This window comes from Eulemur rufifrons, chromosome 3, assembly GCF_041146395.1.
Source record: "Eulemur rufifrons isolate Redbay chromosome 3, OSU_ERuf_1, whole genome shotgun sequence".
NCBI classification, from domain to species: domain Eukaryota; kingdom Metazoa; phylum Chordata; class Mammalia; order Primates; family Lemuridae; genus Eulemur; species Eulemur rufifrons.
Window position 1 is genome coordinate 4,533,775 of NC_090985.1, and position 16,016 is coordinate 4,549,790.

The 16,016-nt window shown below is 51.0% G+C and overlaps 1 protein-coding gene across 1 annotated transcript in view; it reads right to left on the bottom strand.

Moving 5' to 3' along the window:
- The window catches only part of LOC138381925 (sodium/nucleoside cotransporter 1-like), a 162,031-nt gene that overhangs the window by 30,077 nt on the left and 115,938 nt on the right, over positions 1-16,016 (bottom strand). Inside the window, exons 6-8 of the mRNA XM_069466571.1 lie at positions 8,872-9,013; positions 8,028-8,141; positions 6,292-6,369 (exon numbers count right to left, since the gene is read on the bottom strand). Coding sequence (XP_069322672.1) covers positions 6,292-6,369; positions 8,028-8,141; positions 8,872-9,013 — 334 coding nt within the window. The remainder of the gene's footprint in view (positions 1-6,291; positions 6,370-8,027; positions 8,142-8,871; positions 9,014-16,016) is intronic.

Here is a 16,016-nt window from a genome sequence, read left to right on the forward strand (position 1 = left end):
CGCTTGTGGTCCCAGCACTCGGGAGGCCGAGGTGGGAGGATCACTTGAGCCCAGAAGTTCAAGGCCAGCCTGGCACACAGTGACACCACATCTCTAAAAAATTTAAAAAGAGATGGAGCATTATGTGTGATCTTGCCTGGGCATGGGATATTATTAGAGGGACACGAAAGTGGCTGGACTAGGTGGCTCACGCCTGTAATCCTAGCACTCTGGGTGGCCAAAGTGAGAGGAACACTTGAGGCCAGGAACCTGTGAAGGAGGACGTCCAGGAGAAAGGTGATGGAAACCGCCGGGCGGCTTTGCAAGAAGGGCTGAGTCAGATGGTTGAGAGATCTCGGGCAAGGTAAGGACCAAGCCGGACCCTTGGTAGCAACTCAAGGGTCGCTGGCCACTAGGTGAGAGCAGTGTCGGAGGAGGGTGGGCACAGAGACTAATGTCACCAGCCAAGGAAGGCCTGGGCCCTGACAGGGTAGAGACAGCAAGGACGCCAGCCCTGTGGAGAAGTGGAGGCACCGCTGGGGAGGGGTTAGGGGTCGAGGGAGGGTTGTTTTCATTCTTTAAGAAGGAAAGTCTTGAGCAAGCAAATCTGGGCCGCTCTAGCTGAAAATGCATCTGGACTACAGAACGGTCCCTGACGAGAACAGAGATTCTGCCCAGGCAGCTGCGGCTGGACACGAGAAACAAGCCTGCCAAGGTGCTTCCCCTCCCTTCCCAGACCAACCCGCAGGTTCCATCTCAGCTTGCTCCACTCGCCACCTCTGTCACCAGCTACACTGCACTTGGGCATGTCACCTGACAGGGAACACAGGCACTGGCCCAAGAAACCCTTTCCCTGCCCTGCAACTCCTCCTGGCTGCCTGGGCTGCAAACAGCCCCAGCACAGGGTGTGATGACATCACCCTGCTCGCCCTGGGGGCGAGACACACAGAGGATCAGGAACTGTCTAGACTGCCTGTCCAGCTGATCCTGAGAGCCACCCCAGGGCAGCGGGGAGGCCTGCGGAGACGGGCCCCAGCCAGGAAGGAGGGTGCCCGGGGTGGCAGGACCCCACTGCAGAACTGGGAATCTCGCCCCCCAGCAACAAAAACGCGTTTTCTGTCTGCAAGATGGGGACTTTGGTGGAAGAGAAGCTATGTTCTAGGTTAAGTGCTGAGTGTCTAGGGAGGGAAGGAAATGAAAGATAGCGGAGGTGACCCTCGGTTTCCTAAGGTGGCATGTTTACCACTAAGTGAGGTCCCTGTGCTTGGTTTGCTCTCACAGCCCAGGACACACCTCTGGGGCCTGCAGCATGTGAGACGGCAGAACAACAGGGCAGGTGGTTCCAGGCGGTGAGTGCTGCCCTGGGAGGGGAAGGGAGTGCCAGTAAGCCCTACTATGTGCCTGCTGTGAGGGCCTACTGTGTGCCGGTGCCTGATGTGTGGGGACTCACTGATCCACAAAGCAACCACGGCACATGCAACTGTCCCTGCTTCACAGATGGGCGCCCTGAGGCTGGGAGATCTTGGCCACCTGCCCAAGATCACATGCCTGCAAAGAGGCAGAGGCACCTCCCAGCCACCAGGCAGGTTGCCAAGGTCCTGCCGTGACCCCGAGGTCTGCGCTGGGTGCAGTTCTGCAGGTTGTTCCCTGTCTGCAGGGGTAGCGTGCCTCCCCACAGAGGCCTGAATGCTCGTGTCCCAGCAAACCCATTTGGTCAAACCTAATCCCAGGGTGACAGTACTAGCAGGCGGGGCCTTTGGGAGGTGATCAGGTCATGGGGTGGAGCCCTCATGAACGCGATGGGTGCCCTGATGAACGAGGCCCCAGCGAGCTCCCCCACCTTCCCACCATGTGAGGACACAGACAGAAGAACATCGCTATGACCAGCATGTGGCTCCCCTCACCGGAACCTGACCGTGCTGGCACCCTCATCTCAGCCTCCCGGCCTCCAGAACTCTGAGGAAGAACTTTCTGTCGTCTCTGAGACACCTGGTCTGCGGTTTCGTCACAGCCTCCTGCACGACTACGACGAGCCCCTCCAAGGAAGAGCCAAGTGAGCGCTGGCCGCGGCCTTGTGGAAATGGCCTTGTCGGCTAGGCCTGCTAGTGCCAGACTCAGGGAAGAAGGAACGTCCAGCTCTTCTAGGCCAGCGGTTCTCAGTGTGGTCCCTGCACCAGCAGCAGCACCTGAGACTTTGTCAGAAATGGAAATCGAGCCTGACCATAGAGTTTGGGATTCAGCAGGTCTTGGTCGGGGGATGGGGGGGCTGTCCCGGACGCTGCTGCTGCTCCTGCTCATCTGGACACACCCTGAGAACCACTGTGCTCGGGGAGCAGACCCAGCCCCCGGGCAAACGCCATCGCCTTGCCAGGAAACGGGCCTCGATGGCAGCACTAAACCCACTAAGGACAAGGCCCTGCCCCCTCCTCTCCCTGGAGGGTCTGAGCCAGGGCTCTTGATGACTTCCCAGGGCTGTCTGGGCAACCCCCACCACCATGTCCCCAGACCCCAAGGCTTAAGTCCTGTCACTAGCCTCAGGCAACAATGAACCACAGAAACTCAGAGCTGGAAGATTCCTCAGAGACAACAGCTGCAGGGTCCACAGCACCAGCATTACCAAAAAGCAGAAAGGACTCCAAGTCCAGATAGGCTGGAACCCTGGCTGCGCCCTGGACATGCCCCCTGCTTTCCCGTTTGTGCCATCCCTTCGCCCTGAACCACCGCACTCTGCCCCTCATGCCTGTCTCTGCCGGGATGCCTCGTGCTCAGCAGATCTCTCCTGCCGGGACTATCCCCCCTCCCTCCTCCCAGCCTTTCCTCCCATTCCCCCCCTGAACATCACGCCCACTAAGGCTACAGGTGACCCCTTCATTACCAAAGCCACCGGCACCTTCAGACCTTATCTTGTTTGATCTTTGTGTGCAAACTTTGGCACTCTTGACCACTGGCACTGCAGTCTGCGTCAGTCAGACACCTTGACACCCTCGGGACATGAAAACATCTCCCTTCATCCTGGGTTTGCTCAGGGATAGAATCTGGGCAGCAATGGTGAGCACCTGCGGGGGCCTGTCCCAGAGGCGGAGCGACAGTGCAAGAAGGCGCGAGTGTGCTCCCAGGCCAGCCAGGCCCGGGAAGGAAGTGGGGCTGGGCCGGGGGTTACGTGCTGGGAAGTTTCTAAGAGGGAGACAGAGCCAAGCTGGAATGACTAACCCAGGGGACATGGCTGGGAGGTGACTGCCACATCCACTGTGCTGGACTCCAGGTCCAGGGTAGGCTGAGGGCTGAGGACCCCCCAAGGAGAGATGCTACAACCTCCAGCAGAGACGAGTTGGACTGCGGCCCAGCAGGAAACAGCTTGGATTCTAAGAATCCCAGCAAGCTCAGAGAAGAATTTCGCGGGCTGAACTTGGCCAAAGGCCTTGGACTAGGTCCATGCGATTTAAGGAAAGAGCGGAGAGAACTGAGCACTCGACAAAGCCACCCCTGCCTTGAGGACAAGTCCCAAACGTGTGTGCGTGTGTGCATGTGTGTATGGGTGTGTGTGCACAACGAGTGCATGCGTGTGGTATGGGGAGTGTGAATATCATTGTGTGATTAGTGAGTCGTGAGAAAGGGAATTCTGGGGCTGTGGAACACTTATTTTTAATCCTCCTGCATCTGGCCCAACACTGCTGCGAATGCCATTGGCCAACACACTGGCCAGGAATCTGTCCAGGGGACAGGGCCTCCCAGGCACCAGGAAATGGCTCGTATTTGGCTGGAAATGCTGAGGCTGGTTAATGATAAAGGCACTCACTGTTGCAACTCTCTCAATTGAATAGTCTCAAAGTCTTTTGCACCGCTAATATGTTTTAAAATTACTGTTGCTATGTAGGGAACATTTGCTTTTGAGACAAGGCCTCACTATGTTGCCCAGGCCAGACTCCAACTCCTGGGCTCAAGGGATCCTGCCGCCTGAGCCCCCACATAGCTGGGACTACAGACATATGCCACCGTGCCCACCTTTTTGTTTTTGGAGGACAGACATGATGCCACTGGTTCCTACTTACACGATGAGGAAGAAAACATCCCTTGCCTGAAGTCCAGGGACGGGGCGGGCTCTGGCTCTGCCCTGACTCACTGGGCGATCCTGGCCGGCTCCCTGCTCCTCTCTGGCGCTTGCTGGGACCATCGCAATACAAAGAGGAGACCCAAGGACCCCTGGGCTCCCTCCTGTGACTAACGGTCTAGGAGTTCATGGCTCTGAAGGGTGATTCGGGGCGACAGGCAAGTGGCAGGTGTGTGCACGTTCTTCCAGAAGGGGAGGAAAGATGGAAGGAAACACAGCTCACTGGCCAGGGAGCAGACACAGCGGCAGGCCAAGTGACAGTTCAGTGCTGGAATGGGACAGTAGTGGGGTGGGGTCCTGCTGGACGGCAGCCGCGTGGCCTGGCCAGCTCCTCTGGCTCACTGGGCTGTAACTTCCCTTTGGGGATCAGCTTACATGCCCGTCTCGCTGACCTGCACCCTGCGCCGTGGACACAGCAGCACATCCTCAGCTGCGTGCGTCCCTCACTGTCCCCTCTTCCTGCCTAGCTCCGTGTGTCCAAATCTGTTCTGCCCTCAAGCTCCACATCGAATGCCACCTTCTGAAAGAGTCTTCCTCACCATCCCTCATCGTAAACGACCTCTCCCTAGAGCCACTCCCCAGGCACTGCCCTTTGCACCTGTCTTACTGCACTTGAATGCAGCTGCCTGCCAGGGGGAACTGCAGCGCTGTGTGTTTGCTTTTTAAGTGTGAGGAGCTCCTGGAGCTTCTGTCTGGGTGGACACAAGAAGTCAGACCTTCACTGCTCTCCCCTGAAACCCTGGGTGGCCTCCCTACTTGGTTATGCAAATGTGGAGGGCGCAGCCCCCTTCACCCTAAGGGAATGGGGTTAGGGGACCTTTGGAGACTGACAGAGGCTGCCCCTCCCCATATCCTCTCTACACAGAGCTGGTCTCAGAAACATGATGGGAAAATTTGTCCGGGGAGGGCAAGAAGACTCTTGAGAAGACAGGAACCTGTCCCCTCCCTTCTGCTTAGGGTGAGACTCTTAGAACCCCTCGATGGCCTGGACATTCCCCACAGGGTCTGCTGGCACACAGACACTCAGGCTCCAAGGGGAACTCGCCAGAGGTCAGGTCAGGGTAGGCAGGAGGCTCTGGACTCATGAGCGGCGCAGCACCAGACCAGAGGTCCGTGGCCGAGTCCATGGCTTAGGCTGAAAGGCCTACTGGGCCCAGCAGGGTGGGGGTGGGGGGGTGGGTCCTGGGAACAGTGGCCAGAACAACGATGAACAGCAGAAAGCTCTGGAACCTGTGCATGGAGTCCCGCACAGCAGTTCCATGGTCACGGTGGTCCAGGACAGGCCAGGGCGGGCAGCCCCGATTGCCCTCTGTGGGGCCCCGGGTCAGTGCTGAGTGAGCGGGTCCCAGGTCTCTCTCTCTACCCGGCCAGTGGAGCCCAGGCCTGGAGCAGCCTCAGGGTCTCAAGACAGTCTTGATGTGAGGCAGGCACAGGAGGACCACACTAAAGGGTTCTCGCTAAAGATGGCGTTTAGGCACTTGAGCAGTTACCTGGAGAAATAAGAAACACAGCCACAGGTCCCCCAGAACAGTGCGGCAGGTCACAGCAGCAGCACACACAGGCCGCCCTGTTGTGACTTAGGACTGGGGCTCTGCCGTTAGACAACACAGTCTCTGAAACAGACAATGCCTTTGTCTCAATTTCCCCATCATAGTTTGCAGTGCATCAAATGCACAGTAAAGTTTTGTTAAAAGGAAGGAAGGAAAGAGAAAGAGAGGCAGGGACTGTGGGTCTAGGAGGACGCAGAGGAGGAGCTGTACTTGCAGCTGGATTAATAAGGGCAGACTTCCTGGCAGAGGTGGCCTTGAGAGGCCTTGAAGGAAGAGGATGATTTGAGCCTAAGTGTTCTTGTAAATTGTTCATAGGCCCAGAGTCCTGGCGACACATCAGGGTTGAGGTCTCAGCAGGAGACCAGAACAGACCCCCACCCCTGCTCCTTGTCCTCAGCCTCCCAGCAATTCTGTAACTTGGGGGTCATCTCTAAGGAAAAGAATACAGAAATGTCTTCCTTTTACAAATGTTACCAAATATAACAAAAACATATCACCAGCTGAACACACTGCTGGGCCCATCCCAGTACCAGCCTCTGCCTGCGGGACTCTTCCCACCCTTCCTGGCCGGATTGCCTTGCCCAGACCCCTTGCCAGCTGGAGGTGGCTGGGCAGCGGCCACTGAAGGCCTCTACGACCAAGAGTCAACCTTACCTGAAAGGCAAAGACATCGTTGACCAGATTCTCCCCGAACACGAAGGTGGAGCCAGCCCTGGTGTAGCTCAGGAAGACCTGAAATTAAAAAAAGAACAAAACCAAAACACGGAGTGAGGCTAGGAAGGGAGGACGCAGGAACCAGTAGCCAGAGAACCAGGCTGAGTGAGTTGGAGGGGCCGTGAGCACCCCGCAGCCAGAGCCCAGCCTAGTTGGGAGACAGGGACACCAGGCCCAGGCAGGTTGGCCAGGGACGAAGTCCCCTGGTCCCTTACCAAGGGTGGGGTGCCACCTGGCTGGGTGTGTAAAGCCACGATCGTGAGCACTGGCTCCTTCTGAACACATTCTCCAAAGAGACACCTTTTCAGTCAATTTTAAGGAAATGCTCTGAGTCGGGAGTGGTTAGGACAATACAGAAGGGACGGTGAGGAAGCAAGACTACGAGATGTGTGGCAAAGGCTGTCAAAGGTGGTGCCTCTCGTGCCTGCTCAGTCCCCTGACAACCAAGGGCACAGCCGTCTCTCATATCGTCCCCATCCCGGGCTCACGGACTGGGCGTTCGAGTCCAGCCACACTTCTACGGGAGATCAGTGTTAGGTCCCGACTTGCACTGCGATTGCAGGGACAAGTCACGTCTCTGGCCCAGGCCTCAGCGTTCCAGTCTGTAAAATGGGGAGGGAACCAGAGAAGCAACTCTGTCTTTTCCTCCCCAATAGCCACGCGGGTGCTGGCGTGGGGCCAGCGGGTGTGCACAGCCGGGCAGGCAGGACTGCCAGCTCACCCCACACAGAGCACGCGGGAGGGCTGGCGAGCGGGAGGCGAGTGGGGGGTTACACTCGTGCCCTCGATAATTTATGTTTCCAAAAGTGAAGTAAAATGACAGGAGGCCATTCGTTTAACCGAGCTCCTGCACGGGCCCAACAGAGCCACCCAAATGGAGTCCCTCGTGCTCCAGTTCCACGTGTCCACCCGGGAACCACGTTGCTGCTCGGCCTCCCGTGCATTCGGGAGAGGGAGAGACACCGGCCAAGCCCCACCTGGCAGGGGAGGGGAGTCCCCTCTGCTTCAACCCCTGCAGGGACGACAACTGCGAAACACGCAGCCCCCTCTTGTTTCCTGCCGTCGTCAGCCCTCTTCCCTCGTCCAAACCGCAGCCCTCTGCTCGCCTCCCCGGAATACTCACTCCAGCCTGCAGAACCAGCTGTGCCCCGACTCTAGAATCGCAGATAAACGCCTATCAAGCTCTTTAAACTAAATCTGCTGTCATCTCGTCTTCTGACAAAAGTCAGTCATGATGGGTGCACAACAATGTGCATGAATTTAATGATACTTAAAAATGGTTGAAATGGTAAACTTTATCTTATGTGTATTTTAGAACAATAAAAAAAAATAAAAAAGAATGACTTCAATAAACATTATATTTAAACTCTCACAGAGTAAATTCTTTGCATTTTTTTTTTTTTTTAGCTCTTTAACTATTTTAAGTTACAAATCACTGATCACCGCCACCATGTGCCATGGTCAGGTACCCGGAGATCTTCCTGTCTGGGATTTTCTTCCACAGACGACCCAGCCTCTCAAAGGACACTGTGTCCGGCTGGCAGGACCTGGTCTGGGCCCCGTTCACACCCACCCGCCCAGTCCCGCCCCTGCTCTGTGGCGTCACCACCCACCTCCCCCCAAACCAGTGGCTTTTCCCACGTTCCCTGGCAGCCTAGGATGTCCCATGTACACACCTGGATCCGGTCACCCAGCCACTGGGACGCAATAAGTCCTGGTTCTGTTCTGATGACAAAGAGTCCAAGGACAAACTGCAGCGCAAGTCCCCAGGACACGGCCCACCAGGACACCTGTTACCCACCCGACAGAAAGGTCTGGTGAGCTCAGCTCCTGGGGGATGGGCAGGGCACAGGGTGGGGTGAGGGCACAGGCCATGGGCCGCTGAGGGAAGGTGGGAGCTTCGTCCACCTGTCAGACAGGGGCTGGGCCACTTGCCAATGCTCACAGCCTCCCTGGGATTCAGAATAGGCCACGCTCTAGGCAGCAGTGGGCCAGGGCAGTGGGCAAGACGTAATCAGGAGCCCGTGAGAAGCTCAAGCAGCCTTGGGCAAGCCACAGCACTGTGTCCCTGGGCCATCACTGGGTGGGGGAAGCCAGACTTGTGCCTGGGGGTCTGGCCTCCTGAGAAAACAGATCGGAGGACCAGGCTCAGACTGACCAGAGGGCCTGTCGCCAAGGAAACACATGCCTGAGTCTGCACTGATCTTAGCCAAAGAGGCCGAGAAGCGGCGGCCTCTGAGTCTGCAGAGACATCCAGGCAGCGTCCCCTGCTCCACTGGGGAGGTTAAGGACTTCTGCTAAGAGAGGTGACAGCCCACTCGGGGCCTCTAGTCCTGGGATCTCCTTCCCCAGCCTCACAGGGACCCTGTCCTGATACCCACTGTCTTCCCCAGGCTCTGAGCCTCCAGGGCTCTCCCAGCAGGAGCATCTGCTCCCACCCCAGCTCCCAGATCCAGCCCAGGGCCAGAAGACAGAGGCGTCCACTCCCTTCCAGCCCCGGCCTGACAGATCAGCACTCACTGCGCGGTGATGCTTCGAGCAGGCAAAGAGGACGGCGATGAACACACACATTCCTGCAAAGGACACCAGCTGCTCAGGCCGCCGGGACGTGTCCAGAGACAGCCACAGGACCAGGAACAAGAGAGCCGTGAGAGCTAGGCCCCTGCAGGGGAGAGGCGAAAGCCATCAACATGGGCATGTCCCCACCTACACACACACACACACACACACACACACACACACACGAGCACCCAGAGGAAGGGCACTCAGGGCAGAGAGGAGGAGAAAGGATACAGCACCGTGGCAAGAGCACGAGCTCTGGACCCAGACACTAGGAAGTCCCGCTCTAGCTGTGTGGCCCCTGGCAGACCCACGGGCCTCTCTGATTCTACTTTCCTCACTGGGCAAATGAGGCCAAAGACCCCTCATTTCTCGAGGCTGCTGAGAGGATTAAATAAGAGGATGTGTGTACGGAGCTTAGCGTGGTGCCCAGCACATGGCTTCACCCAGGTACGGGACTCTCACAGCTGCTATGATGCTCAGCCCAGTCTCTGACCTCAGGGAAGGAGGGGCCTGTGCAGCCCAGGACTGAGCACTGTGGGCCACGCTCCCAAACACCTAGGAGCAATAGTGTCAGTCTGGATGGCTGAGCCAGGCACCTGAGACCAAGGCCTGGATCCAACCTTGACAGCAACGCTTCCCTTCCCGGGTCTGGGCTTTGCTTGTCCAGGAGACAGCCCAACGGGTGGGACAGCCCAGCTCTGGGCGTCAGGTGCTCAAGGTCTGCCCCCAACCTGGTCATCAACTCACTGGATACTACTAATGACAGCTAATGTTCATTGACACCTACTATGTGCAGGTAATATGCTGAGGGCTGAGAAATACTGTTACTGTCCTTCTTTTAGAGATGAGGAAACTGAGGCACAGAGAGGCTAAATACCTGGCCCAGACCACCCATCTAGAAAGTCACAGAGCTGAGATTTTAACCCAGAATCTATGCAGCAAGGTCTACTCTCTTCAATACAGTCTTAACTGGCTCCTAAGAGGGGACCCGCAATCTGAACTCAAGCAGGCTAACTCCGGCCAGAGTCCACCGTTTCTCTTTCTGCTCATGTTTCAACCTCCTGTCATCCCACTCTACACACACAGGTTTTGCCTTGCCTGTGTGCCACCTGGGCATCTCTTTGCTAGTTTTCTGTATGTTGAATGCATGTTTCTGGTTTTTTGGTTTTATTTGTTTTTAACAGCTTTATTAGGCAATGGCTGATACACAACAAATGCACATTTTGAACGTATCCCATCTGATGTGTTTTGATACACCTATACCCCTTGACACCATCACTACAATCAAGATAATGGACATACACATCCACCATCCCCCACAGTTTCCTTGTGCTCCTTTGTGATTCCTCATCTCCTCTCTGTTCCCGGCAACAACTGGTTTTCTGACACTAGATTAGTTTGCCTTTTTTATAATAGCATTTCATAGCAATAGAACCACACAGCACTTTTTGTGTGACTTCTTTCACTCCGTGTAATTATTTTGAGATTCATCTGGGTTTCTGCATGATCCAACAGTTCATTCCCTTTTATGGCTGAGTACTATTCTGTTTCGTGGATATACCACAGTTTGCTGATCCATCCATTCATGGGTGGACCTTTAGGTGGTTTCCAGTTTTCGGCTATTACAGATAAAGCTGCTAGGAATATTCAAACCCTCATGTGCAAGTCTTTGTAGAGATACATGCTTTCATTTCTCTCCAGTAAATGTCTGTAAGTGGAAGACGTAGATTACATGGTAGGTCTAACTTTTTTTTTTTTTTTTTTTTTTTTTGAGACAGAGTCTCACTTTGTTGCCCGGGCTAGAGTGAGTGCCATGGCGTCAGCCTAGCTCACAGCAACCTCAAACTCCTGGGCTCAAGCAATCCTACTGCCTCAGCCTCCCGAGTAGCTGGGACTACAGGCACGCACCACCATGCCCGGCTAATTTTTTCTATATATATTTTAGTTGTCCATATAATTTCTTTCTATTTTTTTTAGTAGAGACGGGGTCTCGCTCTTGCTCAGGCTGGTCTCGAACTCCTGACCTTGAGCGATCCACCCGCCTCGGCCTCCCAGAGTGCTAGGATTACAGGTAGGTCTAACTTTTTAAGAAACTGCCAACTTGCTTTCCAAAGTGATTGTGAAATTTTTACATGCCCACCAGCTGTATACAAGAGTCTCAGTTGGTGTATGTCCTTGCCAACGCTTGCTGTGGTCGGTCTTCTGAACTCCAGCCACTCTGACAAGCACACAGCAGTATCTCTTTCTAATTCTCATTTGCATTTCCCCAATGACAAATGATATTGAGCATCTTACCATGTGCTTAGTGACACTTATGTATCTTCTTTAATGAAATGTGTCTTCGAATCCTGAGCCCATTCTTAAATTGATTGCTTTTCTTATTAATGAGTTTTGAAAGTTCTTTATATATTGTGGTTTCAAGTGCTTTGTCAGATATGGGATTTGAAAAACTTTCCCCCTAGTCATGATTTATCTGTTTATTCTCTTAACAATGCCTTTTGAAAAGCAAAGGTCTTAATTCTGATGATGTTCCATTTATCAATTTCTTTATGGATTGTGATTTTCGTTTTGCACCTAAGAAATCTTGGCTTAACTCAAGGTCATAAAGATTTTCTCCTATGTTTTTTAAAAGAGGTTTTATAGCTTTAGCCTTTACATTTAGGTGTATGATCCATTTTTGCTTAATTTTTGTTTAAGAGTTTGTTTTTTTCCAAGGAGTTTCAGGTTCAGAGCAAAATCGAAAGGAAGGAGCAGAGATGTACTATACACCCCACTCCTGCGTGTGCACAGCTTCCCCATTACCAACATCCCCACCAGAGTGGCACATCTGTTACAATCAGCGACCTACACTGGCACGCTGTATTCACCTACAGTCCATAGTTCACTTTAAGATTCACTGTTGGTGTTGCACATTCCATGGGTTTGGATAAATGTACAATGACACGTACCTACCATCACAGCATCACACAGAGTATTTTCACTGCCCTAAAAATCCTATGTGCTCTGCCCACTCATCCCTCCCTCCTCTCACCCCCAACTCCCGGCAACCATTGATCTTTTTAGTGACTTCATAGTTTTGCCTTTTCCAGAATGTCATAGAGCTGCAGTCACACAGTCTGGAGCCTTTTCAGATTGGCTTCCTTCACTTAGCAATGTGCACTTACGGTTCCTCCATGGCTTTTTCTCGCTTGATAGTTTATTTCTTTTTACCATTGATTAATATTCCACTGTCTGTATGTACCACAGTTTATTTATCCATTCACCTATGGAAGGACATCTTGATTGCTTCCAAGTTTTTAGAATTATAAAAAAAGATACTATAAACATCCATGTCCAGGTTTTATGTGCAGCATATAGTTAGATAGCATATACTTGGGTCTTGCTTTTTTATCCAATCTTACTTTTAGTTGAGGTTTTAGACAATTTACATTTAATGTAATTATTGATATAGGTGGGCTTAAATTTACCATCTTGCATTTATTTTCTGTTTGTCCCACTGATTCTTTTTTAAAAAAATTTTTTCAGAGATAGGGTTTTGATATGTAAGGTCACTTGGAGTGCAATGGCTTATTCACAGGTGCGATCATAGTGCACTGGAACCTCAAACTGCTGGCATTGAGTGATCCTCCCACCTCAGCCTCCTGAGTAGCTAGGACTACAGGTGTGTGCTATTTACATCTAAACATAATATAAATCACGTGATACATTATATTCTTGCTTTACAAATTATGTTTTCAAAAGATGATTAAATAATAAAAAATAATCATTATATTTACTGATGGAGTTACCTTTTGGGGGGCTCTTCATTTCTTTGTGCAGAACCAGGTTTCTCTCTGGTATCATTTTTCTTCTGGGTGAAGAATTTCCTTTAACATTTTTTATAGTGCAAGTCGGCTTCATGCCTGTAAAATTATTTCCCCTTTTGTATGTCTGGAAAAGGTCTTATTTCCTCTTCTTTTATGGAAGATGTTTCACTGGCAAAGAATTCTAGGTTGACAGGTTTTGGGGTAGTTGTTGCTGTTGTTTACTGTTCCACTCTTTTCTCACATGTTTTTAACAAGAAATCTGCTAGTTATCCATACTTTTTGTCTTTTCTTCTCCAGTTGTTAAGATTTTCTTTTTGTCACTGGTTTTAAGCAATTTTATTATGAGCTGCCTTGGTGTCGTCTTCTTCATGTTTCTTGTCCTGGGGGTCCATGGAGCTTCTTGAATCTTTGGGTATAAAAATCTTCAGGAAAGTTGTAATTTATTGGACATTATTTCTTCAACTCTCCTTTCTGTCCTCCTTCTCCTTTGCTGACGTCAATTGCACGTATATTTGCTCACTTAAAGTTGTGCCGTGGTTAACTGATGCTCCCTTTGATTCTTTCAGGTTTTGTCGAAGATTTGCAGGGCAGGGCCTCAGAAGCATTTATTCTGGGGTTAATTTTTTTCCCTGCCACTGAGCCAAGACCCTTGCTATTGCTCACAGTATCCTGTGAATTATGAGGTTTTTCCACCCGGACTCTTGGGACACTATTCCTGGCCCTGTGTGATATTGTCCTAAGCTTCGGGGAGTTTCCTCCTACGCATTCACTGATCAGAACTCCACTGGATGTTCAGGGAGGACTCTCTGCATATCTCTGGACCTTTCTGTCTGCGTGGCTCTCCCTTCTCTGCTACTCTGCAGCGTGAACTCCAGCCACCCTGTCCTCCCTGGATTTCCAGCTCTGCCTCTTCAGCTTACGGGATCTGCTGTCCCCTCCTAGTTCTGCCCTGTAGGGGCCTGGACAGCCTCTCCAGACAGTAAGCTGAGACGATCACAGGGCTCACCTCATGTGTTTCCTAGTTCTCAAAGACCACTGTCCCTTACTGTGTAATGTCCAGTATCACAAGAGCTTGTTTCACATTTTTGTTCCAGTGTTTTTGTTGTTTCAAGTGGGAGGGTAAACCTGGTCTCCGTTACTTCATCTTGACTGGAAGCCAAAATGAAATCCATGGTTTCTGTTTGTTTGTTTGTTTCTGAGACACAGTCTTGCTTTGTCACCCCAGCTAGATTGTAGTGGCATCCTGAGAGCTCACTGCAACCTCAAACTCCTGGGCTCAAGTGATCTTCCTGCCACAGCCTCCCAAATATCTGAGACTACAGGTGCGCACTACCATGCCTGGCTCATTTTTCTTTTGTATTTTTTGTAGAGATGGAGTCTTCCTATGTTGCCTAGGCTGGTCTCGAACTCCTGGCCTCAGGTCATCCTTTCACTTCGGCCTCCCAAAGTGCTGTGATTACAGGTGTGAGCCACCGTGCCTGGCCCCAAATCCATGTATTTTTTAACAGCTTTATTGAGACAAAATTCAAAAGCCATACAAATTGCCCATGTAAAGGGGATGGTTCAGTGGTTTTTAGTAGAGTTACAGATTTGTACAACCATTACCTCAATCCTGGAACATTTTCATCAGTCCAAGAGAAACCCTGAACTACTGGTCATCACCCCCTAATCTTCTCATGCACCCCAGCAATCACTACTCTATCCCTGTCTCCACAGATTTGCCTGTTCTGGACATTCCGTGCAAATGGAATCCTGCAGTCTGTGCTTTTTCACGACTGGCTCCTTTCACTGCGCGTAACGTTCTCAAAGCTCATCATTACTGCAGTATTTATCAGAACTAAATTCCCTTTTATGGCCAAATAATATTACCTTGTATGGATACATAAATTTTCCTATCCATTTTTCAGTTGATGGGTATGTGGAACGTTTCTACCATTTGGCTGTCATGAATAAGGCTATATAAACATTTGTGTCCCAGTTTTTGTATGGACATATGTTTTCATTTCTCTTAAGTATATACCTAGGAATGGAATTCTTTTCTTTCTTTATTTTATTTTATTCTTTGAGACACAGTCTTGCATCTTGCTCTGTTTCCCACTCTAGAGTGCTGTGGTGTGATCCTAACTCACAGCAACCTCCAACTCCTAGGCCCAAGGGATCCTCCTGCCTCAGCCTCCCAGAGCGCTAGGATTTCAGGCATGTGCCACCTTGCCCAGCCTCCTAGGAGTGGAATTTCTGGGTCATATGATAACTCCACTTTTTACATGTTGAGGGGCATCCTAACTGTTTTCTAAAGCACCTGCACCATTTAACATTTTCACCAGCAATGTATGAGGGTTTCCATTTCTCTACATTTTTGCCAATACTTGTTATGATCTGCTTTTGGATTATAACCATCTTACTGAGTGTGGAGTGGTATCTTGTTGTGGTTTTGATTTCCATTTCCTTAATAGCTAGTGATGTTGACCATGTTCTCATGTGCTTATTGGCTACTTGTATACCTTTGGGGAAATGTCTATTCAATTTTTTTTATCATTTTCCAATTGTCTTTGTATTGTTGGCTTCTAATTCTGGATACAGGTCCCTTAGCAGATACATGATTTGCAAATCTTCTCTTTCCTCCTGGGGGGTCATTGTTTCACTTTCTGGATGGTATCCTTTGAATCAAAAAGTTCTTAGTTCTTTTTTTTTTTTTCTTTTTTTGAGACAGCATCTGTGTCTGTCACCCTGGCTAGAATGCAGTGGCATCGTCACAGCTCACAGGAACCTCCAACTCCTAGGCCTCAAGGGATCCTCCTGCCTCAGCCTCCCAGAGTGTTGGGATTACAGCTGTGAGCCACCACTCATGGCTGAAAAGTTTTTAGTTTTTATGAAGTCCAATTTATCTGTATTTTTTAAAGCAAACTATGTATCAATCCCTCAGATGGAAAACCATTATCAATGACTTGTCATAAATAGAAGACCACTGTAAAAATAAACCCTTTAACAAATCTATTTAATAGGCTGAGTTTGGTGATTCATGCCTGCAATCCTAGCACTCTGGGAGGCCGAGGTGGGAGGCTAGCTTGAGGCCAGGAGTTTGAGGTTACAGTGAGCTATGATGACACCAGCACACACTGGCTGGGGTGACAGAGTGATACTCTGCATCAAAAAAAGAAAAAAACCTATTTAATAAAGGGAAGGGAAATTTAAAAATGAAGGCATTTATCAATAAAATTGTACATGTGTTCATCAATAGGCCAGGTCAAATCACTTTGCTGTAGTATATGAATCACACTGGGGGAAACACAACTGTGC